The sequence below is a fragment of the Stigmatopora nigra genome, chromosome 12 (assembly GCF_051989575.1).
Source record: "Stigmatopora nigra isolate UIUO_SnigA chromosome 12, RoL_Snig_1.1, whole genome shotgun sequence".
Taxonomy (NCBI): domain Eukaryota; kingdom Metazoa; phylum Chordata; class Actinopteri; order Syngnathiformes; family Syngnathidae; genus Stigmatopora; species Stigmatopora nigra.
The window spans coordinates 12,411,798-12,438,350 of NC_135519.1; the positions used below are offsets into that span (position 1 = coordinate 12,411,798).

At 39.5% G+C, this 26,553-nt stretch overlaps 3 protein-coding genes across 5 annotated transcripts; 1 reads left to right on the top strand and 2 right to left on the bottom strand.

Annotated features, from left to right (window-relative positions):
* Window positions 1–1,012: 1,012 nt before the first annotated feature.
* LOC144205738 (cytochrome c) lies at window positions 1,013–3,065 on the bottom strand. The gene is made up of 3 exons (XM_077730304.1): window positions 2,907–3,065; window positions 1,777–1,972; window positions 1,013–1,692 (listed from the first exon to the last, which is right to left on the bottom strand). Exons 2-3 carry the CDS (start codon window positions 1,943–1,945, stop codon window positions 1,547–1,549), a joined length of 315 nt encoding a protein of 104 aa, XP_077586430.1. The 5' UTR covers window positions 1,946–1,972; window positions 2,907–3,065; the 3' UTR covers window positions 1,013–1,546.
* A 794-nt stretch (window positions 3,066–3,859) lies between these two features.
* On the top strand, window positions 3,860–9,624 carry LOC144205551 (RNA-binding protein 45-like). Of its 2 annotated transcripts, none has more exons than XM_077729974.1 (10): window positions 3,860–4,187; window positions 4,659–4,787; window positions 4,872–4,998; window positions 5,096–5,404; window positions 5,794–5,923; window positions 6,001–6,109; window positions 6,193–6,347; window positions 6,446–6,521; window positions 6,766–6,900; window positions 8,904–9,624. In XM_077729974.1, exons 1-9 carry the CDS (start codon window positions 3,906–3,908, stop codon window positions 6,880–6,882), a joined length of 1,434 nt encoding a protein of 477 aa, XP_077586100.1. In that variant the 5' UTR covers window positions 3,860–3,905; the 3' UTR covers window positions 6,883–6,900; window positions 8,904–9,624. The 2 variants fall into 2 exon arrangements, with proteins under 2 accessions (XP_077586100.1, XP_077586099.1); XM_077729973.1 differs by lacking the exon at window positions 8,904–9,624 and adding an exon at window positions 7,232–7,497 and having other exon boundaries at window positions 3,861–4,187.
* Window positions 7,692–10,652, bottom strand: zc3h15 (zinc finger CCCH-type containing 15). Of its 2 annotated transcripts, XM_077729976.1 has the most exons (9): window positions 10,431–10,651; window positions 9,809–9,910; window positions 9,637–9,739; window positions 9,245–9,397; window positions 9,088–9,179; window positions 8,835–9,017; window positions 8,686–8,763; window positions 8,290–8,617; window positions 7,692–8,230 (listed from the first exon to the last, which is right to left on the bottom strand). In XM_077729976.1, exons 1-9 carry the CDS (start codon window positions 10,503–10,505, stop codon window positions 8,064–8,066), a joined length of 1,281 nt encoding a protein of 426 aa, XP_077586102.1. In that variant the 5' UTR covers window positions 10,506–10,651; the 3' UTR covers window positions 7,692–8,063. The 2 variants fall into 2 exon arrangements, with proteins under 2 accessions (XP_077586102.1, XP_077586101.1); XM_077729975.1 differs by having other exon boundaries at window positions 9,637–9,910; window positions 10,431–10,652.
* Window positions 10,653–26,553: the final 15,901 nt, after the last annotated feature.

Below are 26,553 nucleotides of genomic sequence, written 5' to 3' on the forward strand. Positions count from 1 at the left end.
GCCTTCGGATTGTGTGCATGTGTGTGTTCAATCGTCTTTATGAGACATGCTCTTGTCGACTGTTAATTGCCATCACAGATCTTTGTAACATTTTTGTTCAAATGAGCATGAGTACACGTGCTGGAGTTTTTGGGGTGTAATATGTTGTCACAATAAAGCTTTAAAATAACAATAAATGATTGCATAAATTATAATGATGCCATGTGAAAAAGGAATTGCCTGACCAGTCCAATGTTTCTATGTCCAAAGTGGTCGTCACCATGGCGATGGTCTTGAGCACAGAAACATGTGCACCACCAAAGAGGTGAAAAGACAACCCCGTTTTCACCCTTATTATTTCTTAGCACCAGAAAAGCTCCAAAAAGCAGAATATTGATAGCAGCGATTCGATGTTAGAAAATTATTATAGTCATTATGTGGTGAATTCTCACCACATAATGCTCACTTGCTCACTAATGTTAATTGAAATATTAGTGCTACAATAGTGAAAATGCACAACTATGATATGCATGACCAACTCAGATTTCGGCATGCTGAAATGTGTTAACTTGAAGTACCAGTAGTATTGTTTTTAACTATATAATTATCAGCAAAACTACTCCCTCTCGTGGATTTCCTTGTACATGCAGCTTCGGTACCTTTAACAGATCATTGAATAGTTCCATATATCACACTATATTGCATAATTTATTGGCATTGCAATTCTATTACAATTAAGGACCAATCACTAGTCAAAAGAATTAAGAAACTACTTTAAATCCATTTGGCAATATAGAATAAAAGGAATGTAATTGACTTCAACTGGGAACGAGAGATGAGATAACAGCTGAGAATGTCAAGTTCAAAGTTCTTCCCTAGGAAGTACTTTAAACTATCTGACTCCACCCCACAAATATATCCTGGCAATATTACGAGCTAAGTATACATCAGACACATTTTCCTTCATGGACAATTTAATGTTTATTAGATGATCCTTAAACCAGATGTTGCAAGTGATGACCAAAAACATGACTAATTTTCCATACAGTATTTGATTGCGGGTTTGGCAGCCCGTTGACAGACACTCTGTGACATACATGGCAGTAAAATAAGTTAAAACTCTTTTCAGCCTGTGAAAACCAGGTAAATAACAATGCATTCCTCCATTTTGGTGCCTGATATATTTTTTTTATTATTCTTCATTTCAGCACACCTGACTTTTTACAATTTGGACTTCAACGGCAATACAGAGCTGCCTATTAATATCAATAAATGTTAAGAACCAGGTACAGAGAAGTTACTGTCATGGACGAGCACCAAATAACGTCAACTCTACAGCGATATTGATGTGCAATTGCAAAATGATTTTAAATATAACTGATAACCAAAAATAATGCATTGGCCACATGCACGAGAGCCAATAAGAAGTTGCACACGCCTCGATTCCTCCCTTTTATCAGCATCTGTACAGATAGCGCAACACACGACGTTTATAGCGCGTGGATTGAAGACACAAAAATAAAATGGAACTAAAAGTTAAATATGCTGGCAGGAAAACGCAGGGTTTTCACGATGTCGCCGATTTAAGGTAAGCTATCAGGTCCGTGCGCTCGCCCTTCTTCTTGATGCCGGCGAAGATCATCTTGGTACCCGGGATGTACTTCTTGGGGTTCTCCAGGTACACCATCAAGGTATCCTCACCCCACACAATACCTAACAGGGCAAAATAGGACTTTTGGTTGGTTTTTCATTACACCAGGCTATTGAAAACAAGAGCCGGACTCATATATGACTAACCTTTGCTCTTGTTGGCATCCGTGTACGAGTAGCCCTCAGCTTGGCCAGTCTTGCGGCCGAAAAGACCCCACAGGTTGGGGCCCACCTTGTGCTTGCCACCCTCCTCGACTGTGTGGCACTGGGCACACTTCTGCACAAATGCCTTCTTGCCCTTTGCAATGTCGCCCATCGTCTGCTGAAAAGGTGGTGTCGGTAACTACACAGGTCAAAGTCAAACAGAAAGGGCTGTTACGAATAATTCACAGCAAAAATCGATGAAGATCCTGACGTTCAGACCTACAATAATGCTAGTAGTTGGCTATGAAATCAAGAAATAGCTCCTGTCCTTTGCATTTCTAGACAGAGTGAAGGTCGTTCGAGGCAACCGCCGACATTCAGGCTCGTATTACTATACATATTTAATATAAACCTTACGTCATTGTTCGAGAAAAGTTTCCCACGAAGGTCAACAGTGTCCAAAATGTCAAAAAACAAGGAAACGCCGGTATGTTAGCTAACGTTAGCATTTGTCATGCTAGTTAGCATTAGCCTCCCATTACTAAATTTTAGCTCACTATTACAATAGGTACGCAACTTTTAAGCATTATTAGGAAAAAGTAATGTCAAGGTCGGGTTTGATCAAATAATGACTGACAATGGTGATATTATACGTGGATTTACAATAGAACACTCGAAAAAAAGACAGTAGGCTAACGAGTAGGTCGGTTCGGTCAAGGATGTCTGGTAACATGGCGGCCCAATAAATTGGACCCCCTTTTTACTCCAGAATGATTCCTTCAATGCTTGATCGTATATATATCCAAGATAAATGTTTTGCAGTATCTTAAGACGTTGAAATGTCCTAAAAGACCGGCATAAAGCCCTTAGCAACTGATCTAAAGGATGCTTGAAGGAGGTCTAACCTCAATTAAGCCACACACATAAAACTTGTAAGAAAAGTAGATCGGATTCAAACTTCTCGACTACAATAGTTAAATCATAAATGGATCATCATTTAACATTGGAAAATATCAAAGAAAGCTTCCGAAATGTGGCCACAACGTGGCAACTGATACTCGTTTGCTACAGCTTTATACATCATTAAATTCAATGTTTGCTCATCAGATCTAAACGGTATACTTTGCAATTACCTGAGATTTAAAAAGAAAAGTAGTGAGCTGTAATGGCTTGTTTGTGGTTCCTCTTCGATGGGCGAAACGGAGTCGTTGTGGCGGTCGCACAGAAGGTCACTCCTCTTACGTTTGCCGGCTTATGACATCACATTGTCACGTGCTTGCCCTTGCAGCAACCGTCTTCATTCAGGCTGCGTACCATTCCAGTGACTATAGTTCCTTGTCTGATCTTTATTTCTCACATTAGCTTTCCAAATAAACAACTGTCAGTTAATTGAATTTATAAATAAAATTTTAGATATAATGTGTTGCTAATTTTATTTTTTGAGCAGCAATTGCTTGTTTGTTTGGCTTAGGAAAAAAAGAAAGGAGACAAAAGAGCGAAATGGATTTAAGATGCCTGCCGTAAAGGATCTGACGTCTCTCTTCCTGTGGAATGTGTCCTGCGCTAGTTTTGTAATACAGTGGAAACCTTTCTGAAAGTTACGTCAAGGTGTAATGTAGATAAATAGAGGAATTAAAAAATACATTTTCATATTCTGATTTTAGAACATTTTTTTTCAAAACCAATGAATTGAAATATTGGTAGAAAATGTTTCAAAAAGAAGACTTGATTTTCTTCACCCTTCAAATACATTACAACAATTAATCAACTCATTTCAAATCATGGTTGAGTAAAGGGTGTCCCTAGTTGTCATGTGAACTACAGATTGGGTCACAGGAAAAAGAACGTGAGATGGAGCCCTAAAATTAGACATTAGGCCTGTCGTAAAGGGAAGTTGCTGATAGTCACACGTCTACAGAGGCATATCGGGGTTTTGGGTGTATTTCTTTGTGTAATTAAGAAAATGGTTGATTATAATGCATTAATAGGACATTATCATCAGAATTTCGCCATCTAGGAGCTTGAATTTATCACGTTGAAGGGTGAAACACTCCAAGCCACAAGGTGGCAGTAGAGCTGCAAACCGGTGTCATCAATCGAGGAACACGAAGAAGAACTCGGCATCTCCAATAATGGACGAATCCTACTCGAACGTGAAACAAGCACCTGAGAACCTTGATGAACCCCCCAACAGTCGGCTTTTCCTGGTAACTAGTCGCTCCGTCACCGAAGATGAGCTTCGAGATAGTTTCTCCGTGTTCGGTGATATTCAACGCATTTGGGTGGTCAAAGATAAGCAGACCAAAGAGTCCAAAGGCATTTGTTACATCAAGTTTGCCAAATCGTCTCAGGCATGCCTGGCTATGGAGGAAATGCACGGAAAAGTCTTATTGGACGAAAAAAAGCCGATCAAGGTAAGGAAAAAGGACAACCTAACCTAAATTACTCCTTGTGTAGGTTTATAACAAATTTAAGTCGAGAAGCTACCTCGAATGATAGTTAGAATCTTGTAGCCATCTCCAGGGTACAAGCCGAAATGCATGACTAAAAGTTCATAATGACAAATAATATGGTGTCATAAAAGAATTAACATGCGGGTTGAACGCTAACTTTGCAGTGAAAACATCTATTAAAAATACACAATCAAAGAATCCTCACTTTTTTTTTCGCCAAACAATTGATTACCAATCAGGAACAGGTGCACCCTCCTGCATACAAACATTTCATTTGGTAACTTATCCCCCTTTCTTTTTCAAATAATCACCTTTTTGATTCTTAAGCTTTGTAAAATCTTTAGAACCCCGATCCTAGTTTATAAACTTTTAATAACTTTTGGATTTTAAGTAACCATTGCTAATGAAAAACGTGGTTGGGCCATGTTGCAGGTTTTTATCGCACAATCACGCTCGTCCTCCAGCCATAGCCATAGAGACGTGGAAGACGAAGAACTGACCAGAATCTTCGTTAAAATCCCCAAGACCTTCTCCGAGGATGAACTGAAGGAAACATTCAAAGTACGTGAAGCCTATTTTTCATGTGTCGAATGAGAATATCTTGTGTGGGAACATAGCTGATAGTTTTGATTGACGTGCTCTCAGGAATATGGTGACATTGAATATTGCATCATCGTCAAGAACAAAATGACTGGGGAAAATAAAGGTTTAGGCTATGTGAGGTTCTACAAAGCCTCCCAAGCAGCTCTGGCCATTGAAAACTGCAGTAAAGGTGAAGCCAAATGTTTGAATTCTTCCTAAAATAAAATTGTGCAGATTTTTTTTGACTTCCAGAAATAACTGTGATTAACATGTGATGTTCTGGTCAGTTTACAAAGCCATCTTGGCAGAACCTCGCAACAGAACTGCAGGCACGGAGGATTATAACAACAGAACCTCCTACCCGGGGGGTGCCGACTCCATGAATTCACACTCCTACAATATGGCCATACCAGCAGAGCCTCTGGGCTACCCCACGTCGGACTACCACGATGGGAATGGCGGACCCGGCATGACCTGTTGCCTGATGGTGTCCACCCGTGCCGGGCTCACCCAGGAGCAGATCTTTGCTCTTTTTGACCTGGTTCCAGGGATGGAATACTGCGAGTTGCAGCGGGATACCTACGGGATGAGCACAGGTGAGCGACTTCATCAATATCCAATGGACGAAAGTCCAAAGAAAGATTAAAAAGGAAAAAAGCACCACTATGACATGTGATGAAAGTTGTAATATTACAAGAATGAAGGCATATACTATAATACTACAAGATAAAAGTGGTAATATTAAGTATTGTATTAAAATCGCTGATATTTTTGGCGATAGGGTGGAAAAAATGTGAAAATGTGAATTGTTATTCAGTTTTACACTACGTGTGGTGTCAAAGTGGTGGCCCGGGGGCCAAATCTGGCCCGCTGCATCATTTTGTGTTGTTATAGATCTCCAAAAAAACTGAATATTCAGGGATTTTAATCCAGTTCTTTTAATCCATTTATAAAATATTATATTTTTTTGTCCTTTCAACTGAAGGTCAAGCCATGATCCGCTACAGCACGATGGGAGCGGCACTTTACGCTAAAGAAAAAATGCAAGGATTCGAGTACCTGCCTGGAAACCGACTGGAGGTCAATTTTGCCGACAATGGAGACGATCCCAGCTGGTAAACAAACACACACACACGTGACCGGGTGCCATGGAGCCAAAATTTACATGGGGGGTCTATGTGTGATTTCCCAGTTCAGTGGGTCGGATGGCCATGCAGTTTGTGGCTACCCAGATGATGCCACCCTCATGGAATGGACCCCCCAACACTCAACCCATCAAACATCCTTCAACTTCTCACCTGGTAGCAAAGCAAGCCCGTTTCCTCCCTTTTGAGAGTGTCGTGTCAAATTTGTGTCAAAATGTGGTTTATTTCCCTCCTGGCAGGGTTTTAGTGGGCCTCCGGCTCCCCCAATTCAGACTGACGTGAAACTGCCACCCCCCAGCAAATTGGCGCCTGCTGACAGTGTGCTGGTAGAGCGCTTGTTTGTGGTTTTTCGCCCCGCCCCCTTGCCCGTCAACGTGCTGGAGGATGTTTTTGGGTAAATTGCTCTAATATGCTTTCTTGATGATTATATAACGTTTTTGGCCTTAACTTTTTGATGTTTGATTTTAATTTGCGTTTTTATTATTATTTTAGACGCTTTGGCTCCTTGATAGAAGTCTACTTGGTACCAGGCAGGAAAGTTGGGTACATAAAGTACGCCGATAAGCAGGTGATTTTTTAAATTCTTTTTATAAATGGATTAAAAGCCCTGAATATTCAGTTTTTATAGAGCTAAAACAATGTTTATATTAGCTTTTTTGAATATATTTTTAGATTTAACAAAATTATTTTTGACCTTAAAACAGAAAAAAATGTTTAAAAAACAATTATTGATTTAAAAGGGTGGATACGTGGATCACCAACAACAATTCCAAGTATTAACGTTTTTCTCCCTTTTTTGATTTTTTAATTAGTGTGCTGATGATGCCTTGGCGGCTCTCCACGGTCAAGTGGTCAACGGCGTTAAGATGAAAGTGATGCTCGCCGAACCCGCCAGGGAAGAATCACTCAAAAGAGTCCGCACGTACTAAGATGCCAGTACGTGGAAGGTAAGAACCATTTTATTACCTGTTATTATTTACATCTTCATTTGTCAGGAAGGGTACAAAAAATAGGAGTAGAAAAATTAGCCTGACTAGTTTTGATAGTATGGACTTGTTTAATATTTAAAAAAATACATGACATTAAGGTTTCCTCACCAGCCAAAAAGAACAAAATATCAAACTTAAGTGTGATAAATTTCACATTTTATCATGCCTAATTACAGAATGTTTGACTTTCTACTATCAGCAAAATATTTTGAATGAGTTTACGCAACCATAACTTGTCTATTGACATTTTTGTGTGTGTGTGTGTATTATGATACTTTTCGTTCCTCAGGACTGTCATGACCAAACGACCCCTGACCTAAAAGACCCTACGGCGACCACTTGACACGACCTTTGAAACCTGTCTGACCTTTTTACCTTCTCGCTGACCTTGATGTACAACATCAGTAGTAATAATTCACAGCAGAAATGTTTGTACTTTACGTATTTACATGCTCAAACGTTGACTTAAGCTAATAACTTTAACTTGAGTGGACGATAGAAACTGTCTATTTCAATTTTTCTATGTATAGATATAGTAGTCTCATTGTGAAATCCTTCTGTGAGGACATTAAAAAAAAACAAAAGAACACTGCACGCCTTGTGTAAATGTTTTAGTGTTAGTTATATATCAAGATGCTAATAGCAGCTAGTGATGTTAGCTCAATGATAATTTCTACATAACTTTATTGGTTAAGTGACTATTTTGGATGAGTTAAAAATAATAATAAGGACATACTGAAAGGAGTCAATTAGGATGCACATATTTATTCTTGTTCAATGACGTCAGAGAACATAATTTACAATCACGTTTCTCGCTGGATTGTTTGAGGCGAGGAGAGAACGCCTAACGCCTCCCCCTTCCTCCCTTTTAACAGAATATTCACTCATTCATTCCTAAAGCAATGAAGATGAATCCAAAGGTTAAATACATCATACTATCTTCTGGTTTTGGTACGAGAACAGATTGAGCTTCTTAGAACAGAATCATTGCCGTTCGTTTCGTCCACGCTTCCTCGTCGTGTGGGGGAAAAAATGGAGGGGGTGGAGCCAGGCAGTCATGTGACTAGGCTTTATTACAGTCTCTCTGCGACTTAAAAATCAAACTCATCCATTTTCGCTTCTCAGTCGTCCAACGCCAGCGTGTTGAGCTCCTCGTCCAGCTCCTCCAGATCTTCTCCGGTGAACAAATTCTCGTCCACCGGGACGTCTTCTTCGGCCTCCGAGCCTCCTCCCTCGGCCCCCGATAGCCCGTTGGCCCCGGAACCGCCACAAGCTCCGTTTAGCTGGTCTGTAAAATGAGAAAAGTTAAGCGCTCTGACATTTTAGCCCCGCCTGGCTTTATCTTACCCTTATCCTGGTCCTTCTTCTTACTCCTGGAGGCGAATCGGTCCATGGTTGCCATAGTGATGCCCGTATAGTCCACCTCTTGTGGAACAAAGCGCGACAGGTCGATGTCCTGGACCTGTGCACTTGCGTCAATCTCGCCATCTTCAATCTCGCCCTTCCCGACCTCGTCATCGTCCCCGTTGTTATATCGAGTATCGTCCGCCTCGTCATCGTCGTCGTCCACCAATTCGGGCCGGAACTCGAACACCTCACGACCGCTGACCATGAGCGACTTCCCGGCCTTAAAGTCGGCTTTTTTCTTCTCCATCTCCTCATTGGCTTTGGCCACCTGCGACCAATCACAATATTTCGAGTCGTGTCTACGACTACGTGGGGACAATTGGACTATGTTCCTACCTTCTCCTGCCTTTTCCTTTTCTTCCACGCCAGGAAGGTTTCCAGAGTGATGCGAGTCACACTGGCAAGCGCAGCACGCTGCAATTAAAAAAATGACCGTGTCAACATTTAACACTAATTTTTAAAATATGACCCTGGATTCCACTTACCTCATTCTCAATCAACTCCTCCATGGAAATCTCAGATTCCTTTTCCTCCTTCTTCTTGTCCTTCTTCAGGACAAAACCAGGCGGCAAGGCGTGGCGGTACATGCAGTCGGCACCCCCCGCTGGGCACACCCAAAACCAGCCGTACTTGTTGTTCTCGATGGCGTCCAGGAAGAACTTGCACACCTGTGACACCACACGACAACTTCATCAGCATCTCATTCTCCTTAGCACGAGGAAGAGACCCAAAACTTACGATCTGAGTTTTGGCTTTCTTCTTCTCGGCCTCGCCGTGTTTCTTGTTGACGACCTCCTCTAGCTTCTTTTCATCCCAGTTGTCCATGGTGTCTACACCAAGTAGAAGATGGTGTCAAGTCTTTTGAACTTCACCATTATTAGTCGCCACCACTTACCTTTCTCCAAGTCGTCGTCTCGCTCGTCCACATAGAGACTTCTCTTCTCGCACTTTCGCTCCATAGACAAGTCATGGCTGAACTTGCATTTGTCTCCTTTGGTACACTGGCCCTGCTTGAAGAAAGCGCAAAGAACGGACTTGGGGTCCACACCTAAAAAGACAATGAAAAAGGACAGTGAGATTCCAATGTAATTAATCGAATGCTCTTGAGATTTTCTTGACATTCATGTTGTTGACATTGTTTACAATTGTGGAAATATGAACCTATACTGTGTTTGTTTTTGCAATATACCTCAGGATTATTTTGTTGTTTGGCAGGCAAATAGTTAATCTTTCCAAATGAATACATATAATAAACATCTCAATCGTTGACTTTAACAAACTTTTTACCTTTGCTGACTTTCTGGGCGGCAACGACGGGTCTAAAAAGCTCATTGAGCTCATCCAATTCTTTTTTCTTGTCAGTCTTTTTGCTGGTCTTATCGCCTTCGGCCTGAAACATACACAGCCCAACGTTAAAAACAAGGACACATAAAATACATGTGGACAATCTAGACCTGACCAGGCGGGGATTTTGTTGTCCTTGTTTCACTTGCTGTGTAACATTTTTGATGAATTTCTGTTGCTTGGCACCTTTCTTGTTCTTCAAGCCAAATGTTTTGTCCTGCAACAAAAAACAGCACATTTTAGAATCTACTATCGCATTTCCCATTTGAATATAACAAATAACGCAATGCATCAACTTGTCATTTTTCCAAAACAAATAGTTAACTACTAGGTAATGCGTACGTGGCTTAAATTAGTTCAACGTGAAAAGGCATACACTGCTAAATTTCATTGGGGAAATTAAGGACCAGGTTAAATGAGCTTTTTGATGTTTTTTAAGACACTTGTCGAGTATTTTGAAAGCAGTAAAAGCTAATAATGGCGTCATGTATAGTATAGTAATGTGGTTAAGTAGGAAAGCTAATGGTCAATGGCGACCTTCAACGAGTAATCTTGACAGTTTGGCTCACCTGCAGTTATATAATCACTAAATATGTTGCATTCCTCAGCGATCACAAACAATTATTTGTTAATATGCCCATCACTAGTTCGCGTTATGGTCAGATCGGGTCCCCCGCGCGTTAGCATCAACGGCTAACCGCACGCCGACATGCTAACTCGTGATTTTCCTTGTTTACCTCAATGATCTTTTCCTTCTTCTTTTCTTGCGTCTTCTTGTTTCCGGGGGCAGGAGCCGGCTTTTTCGGGGGCATTTTGGCTCAGCTAGAAGTGCGTCTTGGCCGAGATCGAGCTTAAAGAACGTAAAATATTCGATTTTTCCACCCTGCTAACTCTGGTTCACGTTAGCAACTTTGTGCTAACTCGATGCCCACACAAGTGATTTCCTCTACGTCATATGACGTCATTGCGCTCTGCACCATTGGTATTGTAGTTTTATGTTTTTTTTCTCCAACGTCTATCATAGTCGTTACTACAAAGTAGGGCCGGACTTAGATATCGGCAATTAGGGCAATTGGCAAGGGTGCAATATATGAGAGGGTGCACAAGAGCTATCAAAAATTCACAACATATGTATTGTTGTATATGTTATATGCCTTTAAAAGAACACATTTTGTCTAATTTCACCGGCATTCCCTTTTTTACCCACTTGTAAATCAATATGAATATGAATTTTAATATAAATATGAATTTAATCAGAAAACTAGTCCATAAATGAGGAATAAGGAAAGGATAGATGAAGGAAGGAAGGCTGATAGAATCTAGAATTGAAACTGACAATATTACAAGCTTTTTCAAGTACAAAAGCAAACAAGTACCATCATTGGCACTAGATGTCAGTGTTGTGTTCTAATAAGCTTTGGTACTTGACAAGTCTTCAAATACAGTAAGCCAATAAACGTTGATTGTATTACACTGAATGCAATAATAGCCACAGTTGCCTTTAAAAAAAAACAAATCAACGGTGTTTAGAGACACTATAAACTTTATATGAATACAGCACGAATTATAAATGAGTTGAAGGCCTCATATTTAAAAAAGCATCAATTCTAGTTTCCGACTGTTCATTCTTTATCACTGTTTGAATTTAATGGTTGTTATAGAAGGGCTGCCATCTGTCCAGTGGACAAAAGTGTTTTATGACCCCCTCTTATACTTTGATCCAACACTTCATTATGATATTGCTGCCAATGCCATGTGCTTTATTGCCTTTTTGGACAAGATTCCAGGTGTGCGCTACAGCTGTACTAGGAACACCCTGCACAAATCATGCAAATAGGAAAAAGAAGACGTAATAGATCAGAAAGGAGGAAGATGAATGTAATTAGAAAACGTTACCCGTTCAGGAACATTGTCATATTTCATGAAATCGCATTAGATTTGATAGACCTAGTTTGACCGCTGTTAAACTTTAAAAACACGTTTTTAGGTAATTTCCCACCCCCAAAAACATTGTTTCTTTTGGCATGTTTGCGAGTAGTAGTTGCTTGCGGGCTACACGGGGGAACCAGCAGGAGTTTTACCGCTTCAGCTGCTGATTTCCCTTGATTTAATTACATTTGCCCTGAACTTGCTAATGTGATTTCATCTGGCGCCTTTGACATTTGTGGCCTGGGTCCACATGCAGCCTCCTGGCTGGCTAGAGAGCTGCCCGCCTGCCTGCCTGTCTGCTTGCTTGCCTGGATGGCTGGATGGCCACTTTGCTACAAAGTGCTGAGGATTTACATGAAAAATAGGGAAAATAGGTCACAGCCGCGTGATCATTTTTTTTTTATCCCATGTGATCCATCTGCCTACTTCATGAATAAAACGCAGAAAGGAATATGTATATATCGTAATAATGAACACTGGTTGCCCTTAAGGTTTAGTTTGTTCATTTTCAACCACCTGAGATCGAACCCTCGACCCCAAAACTGTGAGGCTGACATGTTACCCACGTAATCCAGGGGTGTCAGACTCAGGTTGGTTCGAGGGCGGCTTTAACGTCAACTTGATTTCATGTTTTAGATATAATATTTCGATTTAAAAAAAATAAATTGATTCAAAGAACTAGATTAAAATCCCTGAATATTCCGTTTTTTTATAGATCTAAAACAATGTGTATTTCAGCTTTTTTTTAATATATTTTTAGATTTCACAACATGATTTTTTAACTAAACACAGAAAAAAATGATTAAAAACTTACAATTTTTGATTTAAAGGGGGAAAAGTCAGGAAATATAATATACATCTATACTCTTTATTTTAATTTGATCCTAAAACAGAAAGTCGGCACTCATTTACTTTCCTGGGCCAAACAAAATGATGCAGCGGGCCAGATTTGGCCCCCGGGCCACCACTTTGACACGTATGCTCTACATATATATTGGTCCTGATTGGTTGAGAATAGATAAACTGGAAAAAAAACCCCGTCTAAATGAGGTGTAATACGTTTCGAACATGTTTTACGTATGTGATAGCGCTTTACATTATGATTATGGAATTGCTGCCATTGGCCATTTAATATGAATGCAGTGGTACACTGCAAAGTGAAATAGCAAACAATAAACAATAAGAAACCTAGAGAGAACTCTCCCAGGTGGACGAGTCTTGTGTGGCTATTTGAGCCCTGTTTTTTGTCTGTAGAAACGTGCATGGGAAACTTGGCGGGGTGTGAGTCGTCGAGCTTCGCATGGTCGGAGAACGGCGAGCGGCGGGGGAAGGCGGGGGAAGGCGGGGGTGATGACAGCCTGACAGTCGGACATATATTCTTTAATACGGCTCACTGAGCATTTTCTGTACGATATCAAGAGCCCTGTAATATGTGTCCGATTCATTTGGGGTGGAGGGGGGGTTGAAAGTCCACCTTACATTTACCTTGAGCACTAATATTGACCTCAATTTAATTCCAGTTGTATTTTATCTCAATCAAAAGCAATTATCCAATTTTATGATGTCATTTTTACCTGTTATCACATTTAATGACAGCGGTTGTCGTCATTTTCTCTATTTAATCATTGTGTGCCATATTAAAGTGGAAATCAGAAAATATTTGTTTATATTTTTACAATTTCCACAATGATTTTTGAACTAAAAACGAAGAAAATATGGAAAAAAATTGCAATTATCGATTTAAAAGGAGGAAAATCAGGAAATTTAATATACATCTATCATTTTAATTTGATTCTAAAACAGAAAGTCGGCACTCATTATTACTTTCCCGGGCCACATAATATGATGCGGCGGGCCAGATTTGGCCCACGGGCCACCACTTTGACACCTATGATCTATTTGATATCCCGAGAACATAAAAAAAACAGACGAGATCTCACTTTGCACCATTAAAAAAGGTCTCAAGCCATAAAAAGATGGTCAAAATAATACTTTTTTTCTTGATAATTTGCCTCATAGTTGCATTGTGGCGTAATATGGAACTTTTTTCAACCCATGTGTGGTCACATATTTCTTCTGTAGCACTGGCACTGCTTTGTGTGGGTTGTTTTTGTGTGTATGGAGCTGCACAGTGGTGTTGGCTGCGCAGTTTGTAAAGCTTATTACTGTCACTCACCGGCCCGACACTTTTTCTCAGCGATGCCGCGGCGCACTGGCTTTATTGCGTCCGCCGCCGACTCCCTGCGGCCTTTAATAGCTCAAGCTGCTCTCTTTAAATGTCTGGCATGTTGTTAGTGCGTGCGTGCCATTGAACATGTTCTTCTACATCCCATTCCTCGCACGCTTTCTTCCTTTTCATCATTTTATTCGCTTGCCGCATTTCTCTCCGGGGACCCCCAAAGGAGAAGACAAAGAAACAATAGAAGCATTTGAGTGCTTTGTGATCATTTAGCAGCACTTCTATTGGGGCGCCGGATAGGAGTCAAATGTTGTCGGTGTGCTTAGCCTACGTTGGATTGACTGGGTCATAAATGCACCAATGGGAGGCCTTGACGTGATGATCGAGTGTGTAGTGCGGTGCTCAGACTTTTGGTCGCTGGTCTTTTGGTCGCCAGTCAAATGGTGAAAGAAAGTTTACTGTTGAAAAATTATATTCATGAGAGAGGATTTAATATAAGTATAATATAAGTACTGTTTAATATCAAAGTACTGTTTAATATCTAAGTACTGTTTAATATCTAAGTACTGTTAAAAACAGTAGATATTTACATATTCAACTCTCATATTTATATAATTATGATATTAATATAATTTTGAGATTGGTTTTACCAGTACTTAGATATTAAACAGTACTTAGATATTAAAAGTAGTTAGATATTAAACAGTACTTAGATATTAAAAGTAGTTAGATATTAAACGGCACTTAGATATTAAAAGTAGTTAGATATTAAACAGTACTTAGATATTAAAAGTAGTTAGATATTAAACAGTACTTAGATATTAAACAGTACTTAGATATTAAACAGTACTTAGATATTAAACAGTACTTAGATATTAAACAGTACTTAGATATTAAACAGTACTTAGATATTAAACAGTACTTATTGTTTTAGATCTATAAAAAAACTGAATATTCAGGGATTTTAATCCAGTTTTTTTAATCCATTTATAAAAAAAAATATATCTAAATATTATATCTAAAATGGTCCACGTGAAATCAAGTTGACGTTAAAGCGGCCCGCGAACCAACCTGAGACTGACACCCTTGGCCGTACCACAAAAAGACATTTCTGCAAAATCCTCCCTCATTTTAAAACACTTGAAATAGACCCATTTGGCTAAAGTACTTCTCAGGTCCACGTCCAATGGTACGGCAGGTAAAGCAGTGGAAGTCATTAAATAAGTGAGTTGAGATGAAGTGCGCACGTGGGCCCGTCTGTCTGTCACAAGTCCGGGCGAAGAAGAAGACGATGGGTGACGGATAACTAAACGTCTGCCCATTAAAAATGTAGAGCACGGCGGCTTTCGCGTTCATTATTGATGACGCACACAAACGGCAAAGTCTCAAATCTTCTCTTCTTGTCCCACGTCACACACACACACACACACACACACACTCACCCTCACACACACACTCACACACACTCGATACAAGCGTTTTCATCTGTGCAAGAGTCATCACTTTCAGTAGATCATTTAAGCAGTTTGCCTTCTGCTCCAGTTCAAAACATGAAAGCTTCCCAAATTTCCCGGCTCCACTTTTATTTTTTCCTAATGAGACATTCAAAGGCAAGAGGAGAGTTTACATAACATCAACCTTTAACGCTTGGACACCCTATTAAGGACACTTATATTTATATCTATATTTACCCCTTACTCTTGATAAATATGGACGACTACTTTTTAAATAGACGCCAGATGGATGTACGCCACACTACACCGTGACTTTGACTTTCTACACACGTTTTAATGAAGACTTTATTGTTATTGTGCGGTCTAAATGGCAACAGGTTAATTGCGCATTCAGTGCTCCGTTAGTCGTTCTTTGTCTGGTCCCTGGATACAGTAAACCTGTCTCCTTCCTGATAGCTTGATATTCTGCTGCTTATTCTTGCATATAATGGCCTTTTTTGTACTATAACTCCCTTGCTGCCCAAAAGCGGCTCTGTCTTCTGAGGTAGAAAACAAAAAAAATGACATTTCTGTGTTTATAGGACTTGTACAAGTTATAATAATTAAAAGCACAGTGACCGGACGTTTGGTCGCCGGTCAAATGTACTTAGATATTAAACAGAACTTGGATATTAAAATCTCTCTCTTAGAGATAAAACACTCTCTCATAAATATAATTTTGAGAGGTGGTTTCAACAGTACTTAGATAATAAACAGTACTTAGATATTAAACAGTTCTTCGATATTAAACAGTACTTAGATATCAAACAGTACTTCTGTTTGATATCGAAGTACTGTTTGATATCATAGTTAGATATAAAACAGTGGTTAGATATTAAACAGTACTTCGATATTAAACAGTACTTCGATATTAAACAGTACTTCGATATTAAACAGTACTTCGATATTAAACAGTACTTCGATATTAAACAGTACTTCGATATTAAACAGTACTTCGATATTAAACAGTACTTCGATATTAAACAGTACTTCGATATTAAACAGTACTTCGATATTAAACAGTACTTCGATATTAAACAGTACTTCGATATTAAACAGTACTTCGATATTAAACAGTACTTCGATATTAAACAGTACTTCGATATTAAACAGTACTTCGATATTAAACAGTACTTCGATATTAAACAGTACTTCGATATTAAACAGTACTTTGATATTAAACAGTACTTCGATATTAAACAGTACTTCGATATTAAACAGTACTTCGATATTAAACAGTACTTAGATATTAAACTCTCTCTCTTAGATATTAAACTGTCTCTCATGAATATAATTTGGACAGCTGATTTCAACAGTAAACTCCATTTGACAAGGGACCAAAAGTCCGGTGACCAAAAGACTGGCGACCAAATGTCCGAGCACCAAAAGCACCCTTCTCGTTTCCCCAATTTGTTACTATTTGTTGTTTTCTATACGGGATGCCGCTTTCACTTTTGTTATTTAATGTGGAGAAAGTAAGCTAGTTGTTCACCGCCGCGTTGTTTTTTTTAATTTTTTTTTATGAGCGAGCATCTCCAACGCCATCCTCCGTCAGTCTCGTCACGCCGTCTGGACAAACGGCGAGGATTTAAGGACTTAATAAAGTCTGTTTGTGAGGCGTTAGCGCGTGAATTGGAGACGCTGGCGAGAAATTTATTGTGCTGTGAAATGAGACCTGTAAATCAGCTGTGCCGTCGCCGACTGACTGACTGACTGACTGACAGAATAACCCAGTGATTGACTGACTGATTTTACTGACACGTAGCCAGTTAATAGCCTCTCACTGGCTCTCGGGCTGACAGACTTACTAAGAAAGTGACTAAGTAACTTTCAGAACTTAGCGACCGAGCGCTTTTGGCATCCTGACTGACTGTTTTATTGGCAGTCTGAGTTACGCACTCTCTGTGTAATAAAGCCAATGACTGATGGCTTGGCTGACTTCAGTTATTGCCAATTAAACTAAACACATCTAAAAACAAACAAACAAAAGGAAAAAAAGGACACGGGCAAGGCTCACACCAAGTCGGAACTGCGAGGGGGGGGAATTACGGCGACTGCTCAAGTCGGATCACGTCGAACATTGCCGCCTCAGCTTGTTTTGATTGGACGTGAAATGAGCTCTCTGCTTAATGATGCTGCGGTCGGCTAAATGGAGCAATTTACAAGATAAAGAAAAGCATTGATTTGAAACGAGTGAAACATTCCTCCTCCCGGAATCAAGGCCGCCGGAGGGTGGGTGGGGTGTGTGGGTGGGTGGGATTTTGTGACGGGGGGCTTCGTCCTACTTTAATGTGAACACGCCCATAATGTAAAGCAAAGGGTGTCAGACTCGGGTTGGTTCGATTTTCATGTGGGGTCATTTTAGATATAATATTTAGATTTTTTTTTTAAATGGATTTAAAGAGCTGGATTAAAAGCCTTAAATATTCAGTTTTTTATAAATCTAAAACTATGTTTATTTTAGCTTTTTTTAATATATTTTTAGATTGTACAAAATGATTTTTGAACTCAAAACACAGAAAAAATGACAAAAAATGACAATTATTGATTTAAAAGAGGGAAAATAAGGAAATTTAGTATACATCTATACTCTACATTTTAATTTGATCCTAAAACAAAAAGTCAGCACTCATAATTTACTTTCCCGGACCAAACAAAATGATGTGGCGGGCCAGATTTGACCCCCGGGCCGCCACTTTGCCACCTGTAATATAAAGTAATGGTTACAGGTTTTGTTTAATCAAAAAAACTCAGTCCACAATACTTTTTCCAACCTGAACCAACCCATACACACATATCCACGTCACAATTGTTTGTGGCTTTTTTGCTGACAAACTCAAAGCACCAACACACACACACACACACACACACACACACACACACACACACACACACACACACACACACACACACACACACACACACACACACACACACACACACACACACACACACACACACACACACACACACACACACACACACACACACACACACACATCCACACACACTTGCAGGGGCTTTAAAACACTACTAAAACACCTCACCCACTCACCTTCAAAAACTGTCACTACTTCTCTTTTGGGTTGGTTTACTTGCTGACACACACACGTGCACACACACACACACACAACTCGATGACACCATGCTACACACACATTACACACACTCGTACGCACACACACACTGGCAACGAGAAGCTGCATGGCTGGCACTGAGACTCATGAATTAAAGAGCAGGACTGGTCCAGGGGGAAGAAATTATTCAGGCAGATCTGCTCTCTGACAGAAGAGGCTGGGAGGGGTGAGGGTCGGTTGGGTAGCGGTGGGGAGGACCATTGGTTCTGGGGGGTTTGGGGGTGGGGAGTTGGGTGGGAGGAAGAAGAAACCAAGAAGAGAGCAAAAAAATCAGGAGACAAATGTGTGCCCTTGCCAATAATGCCAGCATGACAGTTGTCAGCAATCATAGACTGTAAAAAGAAAGGGACTAATGTTAATGTCACCTCTAATCTTAATCTTAAAGTCCATATATGGCCGACTTGGCTACTACTGTAAAGGAAGTCAACAAATGCTGACAGTTGTAAAACACTTTCACTTCATAACGCTAACATGACATTAGCCGTGGCGCTGTCCTTTTAGTCGTGGTGCTGATCCAGGCTATTAGACTATTCAAAGATGTATAGACGCCGCAGTCCATTTTTTGTTGTTTACGAGTCGCCCGTGAAAGCAAAACGTGGCCTCGGATTGACGTCAACTAAATCAATATCCGTCTTCCCGTGAAATGATGCCTATTGGCAAAGCCAACGCTGCCAAAGCTCTTTCCCCGCCGCCGCCGCCACCGCTTTATGGGACATCTCGTCTTAGCGCTGGCGGCCGGACCAGCTGTCGACGCCCGGGAGAAACGCTGCTACCGACAAAAAATCACAGTATTGCACATATTTGCTTTTAATCTGACTGTTGACTTCTGCTTACTTGGCGTCCCCTCCCCACCCCCCGATCTCATTCATCAAGCACGCCTTTTCAATATTATAATTATTTTGTTCCCGAGGTACCGCTTCTCTTCTTTGTTTACTAAATCGCTTATTTAATGCTTGACTGGTCGTACATGAACGCCATTGACTGCCATTTGAGTTTGGAAGATTGTCAGTGAAAAAGAAAAAAAAATCTATATACGTATACACTAGGGTTGGGCGATAACACAATATAATTATCGTGAAATTATTTTGTCAACGATAATATTAAAAATGTGATCATTTTAAACTGCAATTAGATCATCTGACCACCACAGAACAAATTATGAGATGCAGGACAACTCTGAGCCGACCCACTAAAAGATGCAAGTGAAATATCCATGCCGTTTTCTTTAAAAAAATTAAATTAAATAAAAAAAAATCAAGATTCCGTCAAAATTTCTGCAGCTTTTATTCTTTACTTTTTATAGTGTAAGGAGGGAAATGTCTTATCTTAAAATCATCAAATTTCATATTCTATTTTCTTATTAAGTGAGGTAACATAGTTACTTTCCTATGTAACAAAGGAGAAAAGTAATGTATTTAATTATTTTACATTTGAAACAAAAAAAACGAGATAGTTATCTTGATAATTATCAATAAAATATACATGTTTTTTATCATAACCATTTAAAAAAAAAAAAAAAACTTTTTAAAATCATCATTTCATATTCTCTTTTTTTATTAAGTGAAGTAACATAGTTTTCATATTTGAATTAGGGATGAAAGTAAATTATTTACTTATTTCACATTTAAAACACAAAAGACGAGATAGGTATCAATAAAATATATACATATTTTTTTATCATGATAACATTTTTTTTCATACCGCCCAGTTCTAGTATATAGATGTATAGCCACATAGTTTAAAAAGAAAAAAAAAAACAGTTGTATTTCCAAATCTTTCATGGTTATTTTGTGTGTGAGTATAAGTAGTAAATAACTTGCTGACTTCTTTAGCCTTTGTCTCCATCAACAAACGTCTCATTAGCCTCAGCATTATTCATCAATAAATCCCCCTTTGACCCTCACTGTGGTACACATATACCCCCATTGGGATGAATACGTACAAGTGTGTGTGTGTGCGTCTATGTGTGTGTGTGTACGTGGGAGACAAGTGCTGACAGTCGGCAAGGTCGGCATCTGCGTTTGTGAGTGTGTAGGTGCGTTTGAGGAGGGGTTAGACAATATACCACCTGTGCCCCCCCCTGCCATGCCCGCAACCAGCTAGCAGATGCTCTGAAAGTCAACCACACACATTCTCTAAGAGCTTGTCATGAGCTGCGTGCAGAGTTATCAAAGTCAACCAGGTTAGTGGTAGTGTGATAAATATGAAATATGCTCATGATACCACTTCTTACTTAGCTAGGAGAAGGAGAAGCTAAATGCCTAAATGGGCAACAGGAGTGTTTTTCCTTCAATGATTTCGGATGATTTAGTCGCAGATTTCCATGAAGGTCAGGACAATCCAATATGTACTTATATGCTTTAAAATAGTATTTTTTCTTTCTCCGGATTTGTGATGCAATTTATTGATATTAAACTAAGAATTAGAGCATATGGGTCAAAGTGGCGGCTCGGGGGCCAAATTTGGGCCTCTGCATTATTTTGTGTGGTCCGGGAAAGTAAATCATGAGTGCAGAGTTTCTGTTTTAGGATCAAATTAAAATTATGAGTATAGATGTGTATTACATTTCCTGATTTTCGCCCTTTTAAATCAATAATTGTAATTTTTAATTCAAATTTTCGGTGTTTTTAGTTCAATTTTTTGTAAAATCTAAAAATATATTTTAAAAAGCTAAAATAAACATTGTTTTAGATCTATAAAAAAACGGAATATTCAAGGCTTTTAATCCAGTTCTTTTAATCCATTTACAAAAATAAAAAAATCTAAATCTTATTTCTAAAATGGTTTAATAATAGCCCTTGTTCCTCATTTATTCCTATGCTAAAAATGAAGCCCCACCCCCCTGCTGAGTTTAGCCCAATAACGTCCCACCAGGCTGCAAAGTTTACCACCTTATTTAAATTCATAACAATCCTGATCAATAATCTGTCTTGGCCCATTTTATGCTCGTTTCTTTTGTTTAGTCTTGTTTTTGACGGTGGCGTTTTTGGGGGTGAGTTTGCCATTGAAAATTTGAACTTACTTTGCGGATATAATTTTTTGGGGGGGGTATGGGGGTTGCAATATTATTTCGCACTTGAGTCACATGGCTCCCAACCGCGAACCCCTGTTGGCAACGTGAGTGGAGCAACACCGGGAAGAAGAAAGTGCAAAGTTGTTCTTTGAGTATTCTGTTTCAAGCGGCCTCATTCATCAGCATCTTTGTATAATCTTACACCGACTTGACCTCAAATCAATTATTCATTCAGGCCAGAAAAGAAAAAAAAAGAAGCTCAGAAGTTGCAAAAAAAGTTTCCACTCAGACGTCGTTGTCTCCCGACGCAGACTTTGGTCTTTCTTCACGTGTTTTTCAAAAAATGTAGTTTAAATTGGTTCTTGTGCTTTCATTTATCAACTTTTTATGAAGCGGAATTCGTACTGAGCCGTAATTCTGTCATTTTTTGGTGTTTTTTGACAAAAAGGAAAAAATTCTGCTGTCAAACCTTCGGACTGAGCTGATTTTCCATTTGATTTGTGGACTGGCAGTGTAGTGCGTATGTATGTGTGTGTGTATATGATGGGATGGCATATGGCAATCACCGCATGTAGTCAAATATTTAAAAGCAATGTCAGCAAGGACATACTGTGTGTGTATTTTTGTGTGTATATGTGGAGAGGGGGTTCTTCAAGTCAGCCATATGCAACAGATTTCTTCTCTCCAGACAGATAGTTAGGCACTGACATATACAAATAGCCCTTATATGTATGTAAAATACGTCATTGGAAAGTAAGATTCATGCTTCATTTTCTGTACAGTAATCCCTCGATTATTGCGACTTCACTTATCGCGAATTCACGACTTATTGATTTTTTACTGCTATTAATTATTGTTATTTTTTACTTCAGTATTGAGTCCTAGTAGTAAGAGTGGCTTTGGGTTAGGAGTTTTAAGGTGGATTTTCACATTTTTATTAACTTTAAAATAAGTATATACTTATTTTTTTTAAAAAGTTAATTAAAAATGGGAAAATCCATGCTGAAACTCGAAATTTATGTGGTTTTTAGTGGAATTCAGGCTTATTCTGCAGACAGTCAACATTTTCAACTGATTTTCTCAGATTTCCACCAAATGTATTCGTTATTAACTCGACAGGTGTACAAACAGAAATTGCAAAAGTTGCTTTCAGTATTCGTCGTTGCGTGTGGGTGGATCTTAGCATCAAAGTTGAAATCTATATTGCAGGGAAAGGCTATGTTGACCTCGACAAATCAAGAGCAAACACTCGTGTTCAGCCGATACTTTTTCAGGAGGATTTGCCCAACTTGATGGTGACTGATCACCATTGACAGCCACAATTGGAGCATCGGGCCAATTAGCAAGCCGTCTTTGGAATATTGTAAATATGTCAGAGCTCGCCATCGATTATGTTAACGGGTGTAGCGCTCGGGTGCTCCGCGGCTAACTAACTAACTAACTTGCAGGCCCAAAAAATTCCAGGGGAATCGATGGTATGCATTAACAACGTAGCGCCCATTGATATTAGCACGTAGAGCTCATTAGCTGTTTCTGGCACATGTGGACGTATTTGTGATGCTTCTATATCGGGTTTACGCCTCAGCCAAATGGACTAGTACACACACTAAGTCATTGGTATCAAACATGCGGCCTGTGGGCTGGGAGTGGCCCTCTAAGGGTTCCTGTTGGGTATTTGGTTTTCTCTATTTTTGACTACTTATTTATGGTGACTACTTATTTATGTTGACTACTTATTTATGTTGACTATTTATTTTTATTGACTATTTATTTACACCCAATGAAGTTTTAAACCTAATTATACTTTTTAATGACAATAAAAGCATTCAATTCAATTCAAAACAGGCACAGTAGATTGTTAATAATGGAAAATAGATTGGATCTACCCTGCTAGTATATGGTTTTAATGTTAAATAGTTATATCCAAATTGAGAAATTTCAAATTTTCTGAATTTATCCACACTAGGGTCGCGGGGGGTGCTGGATCCTATCCCAGCTGACTTTGGGCCTCATACCTAAGTGCAATTTAGAGTGTCCAATCCGCCTACCATGCATATCTTTGGAATGTGGGAGGAAACTGGAGTACCCGAAGAAAACCCACACAGGCACTGGGAAAACATGCAAACTCCACACTGGATTCGAACCCAGATCTCCCACTGTGTCAAAAATCAACGCCAAAATACACAATAGTCAAACATTTACTGTGCTTTATTCTTGCCGACCCTCCACACGTGACCACCCGGTTATACGCAATCGTGTACCAGGCAATACCCAGATTGTGCAGAATGTTGTAATCGATAAGATTTCTCATCTGGGCTCCCTAATCTTTGCTCTTCAAAGAAGATCCGCAGGAGATACTTCTAAACGGAAGCCATGCAATGTTTATGGAGCAATTAGCTGAGCGGTGTGAGCACTTGTGATGTTATTTGTAGTAATCAATTAACAACAACAACAAGCTCCGCCGCAGCGAAGACGCCCCCGCCGCCGCCGGACGGCCGCTGGGCCCGCGGGCCGCCCCCTTTGCGGCTTTTTTATCCTAATGGCCGCCATAACTCACCTACCCGCGCACGCACGTACACACACACACACACACACATGCACGCACTCCAGTCTTAATGGCTTACAAAATGAATGGCCCAGGATGGCCGGCTAAATGCCGGTTGCCATAGCGATAGGGTCAATCGATCACAGTTTATGGATTGACCATCGATAGGATCCAGACGGCGAGCTGCAGGAATTTGCGATGAGGATGCTAAGTGTAGATGTGTCTAAAAAGAACAATTGGGTAGATTATATCCACATTGTGAACATATGCCTTTGAATTCAATGCTTTTGTTGTCAAATCCCACCGGAATAAAACTCATATTAACATACCATTGAACTAAAGCGCGTATATTGACACACTCAAGCCTACAAAGCTTAAATTCAGCTTTTTTTATGACACAAAACGAAATAAAATACATATTTTTGTCCGGAATAGAGTCCTATTTACCTATTACTATTACAATGAAGGACCTTGTCCAACATTAACACTTTAATCTCCTAATATTTAAAAAAATCCAACTGCATATTTGCTTCTTAGCTGGAAAAAATATCTTTCAATTGTCACAACTTTAGTGACATTTGACCAAATTTAGCCTGGAAAAAAAACAATCTTTATTTCTAAAAAAGAAGCTGCACTTCATGACAGCAAGTATTGATTTTTTTTTGGTTACAATTTTGGCCTTGAAAAGACTGACAAGTGCACAATTGGAACGTCCATCGGTCGTCATGGTTACCCAAAAATGCGTTAGGATTATAACTGGCTGCTCATTTGGCCACTCGGCTTTGCTTTTTATTCAACTTTGGACGCTTTTTGCCGATCGCTAACAGCACCGTAAAGTCCCAAGTGAGATTGCAGTCTAGTGCCAATGTGCCGGCCCCCCATTTGCGCCCCCCCCCCAATTCCATTGGAGCCTGGCCGCGAGCCACGCACACCCGAACAAATGTGATTGTTTGAGGGCCTAATGTGGCGCGGCAGCAGATCGCAGCAAACGCCATGGCGCGTGCAAGCCTCCTCCGACCATCATCATCATAAATTATGCATCAAATCCGCTTGTTGGAAATTTCCCACGGGTTCAATGAAGCATCTTTCCGTGACAATATTGCGGTTAATGCTCAGAGCTCAGCTTTTAACACGACCGCCACACTTTTGCTGGGCTCTCTTTGCAAAAGGACGGTAATAAAGTCAGCTCAATTCTCATATATTTTCTACCTAATGAAGAGTTGCTTGTCAGGCGGTTAAATCGGGGCTCGTTTCTAGGGATGGCGCCATCATGTATGATTTTTGAGAATATATTGTTGACCCGATTTTGGTAGATTCCAATGGAAAGACTTCCCTATGAGTTGTTTCCTCACGAGAGTGTTTTTGAGGTGAGCAAGTTAGACCTTGACGCTTTGGAATCTGTCAATGGGTCAAGTGGCGAGGATTATGTCCAAAGTCCCCCCTTTCTGATCCCAGCTGCCTTCGGGGTGGCCAAGAAATCCATTTGCGCGTTCTGCCAGTCAGCTCTTTTGCCACCGCCGGGATTTTTCCATTTTCATTCTATGACCGCCGTGGAAGGCCGGACGGACTTGGCTCGGGAAGATCATTGGCGCACAAACGCCGCACTTAGAAATGGACGTCTATCATCGATAGACATTACCGACTTAAAAATGCTTTTTATGCTCTTCTAGTCGTAACTATTCTTTTAACATGGCATGCATGTTTTCCTTAAATGTAGTTATTATCAGGGATCAGGGAACGTTAATGTTTTTTAAAAAATCAAAAGGGGGAAATCTGCCAGTCTTTTTTAATTAAAAATAATTCTTTTAATTGTATTTTTTACTCTTTTATTATTTTATCTTTAACAAAAAATAGCAGTGTTAGGACCTACCGTATGTATACATGTATATCTGTGTGTATGTATGTATATATAAGTTTAGTTATAGGTATGTATGTCTATGTATGCGTATATATATGTATATAAGTTATATGCATGTATGTATATGTATATATATATGTACATGTGTATGTGTATATATATATATATGTATATGTGTATATGAATGTGTATATATGTGTATGTATGAATGTGTATATGTATGTGTATATATGTGTGTATGTGTGTGTTTATGGGTATATATATATTTCTGCAACACGCTTATTTATTTATATATTTATTCATGTATTTATTCTTTTTATTAACTTACTTATTACCTATCTATTTATGTCTATTAATGCCTTTTCTATACCTGCATTCTCACTCTCCTGCTGCTGTGACAACGAAATTTCCCAAATACGGGATGAATAAAGTTATCCAATTCAATGTTTATATAGAAGAAGGGGGCACATTTTTTATTCTCAAAAGTTGTGAGGCGACGCTTATGAATAATAAACTCTAGTTTAGTGATCGTAAACGCGCTGCTGTGTGAACACTGCTTTCCTCAGTCTTACATTTGTAATACGTAGTACTTTTCTCTTTTGTAGAGTACACATGGATCAAAGTGTGTGCACTTGTGTGTGTGTGTGTTCCTGCTATCTAGTACTCGCAGCTGCCAAGACTATTGGCAATTTAAATATCCAACATT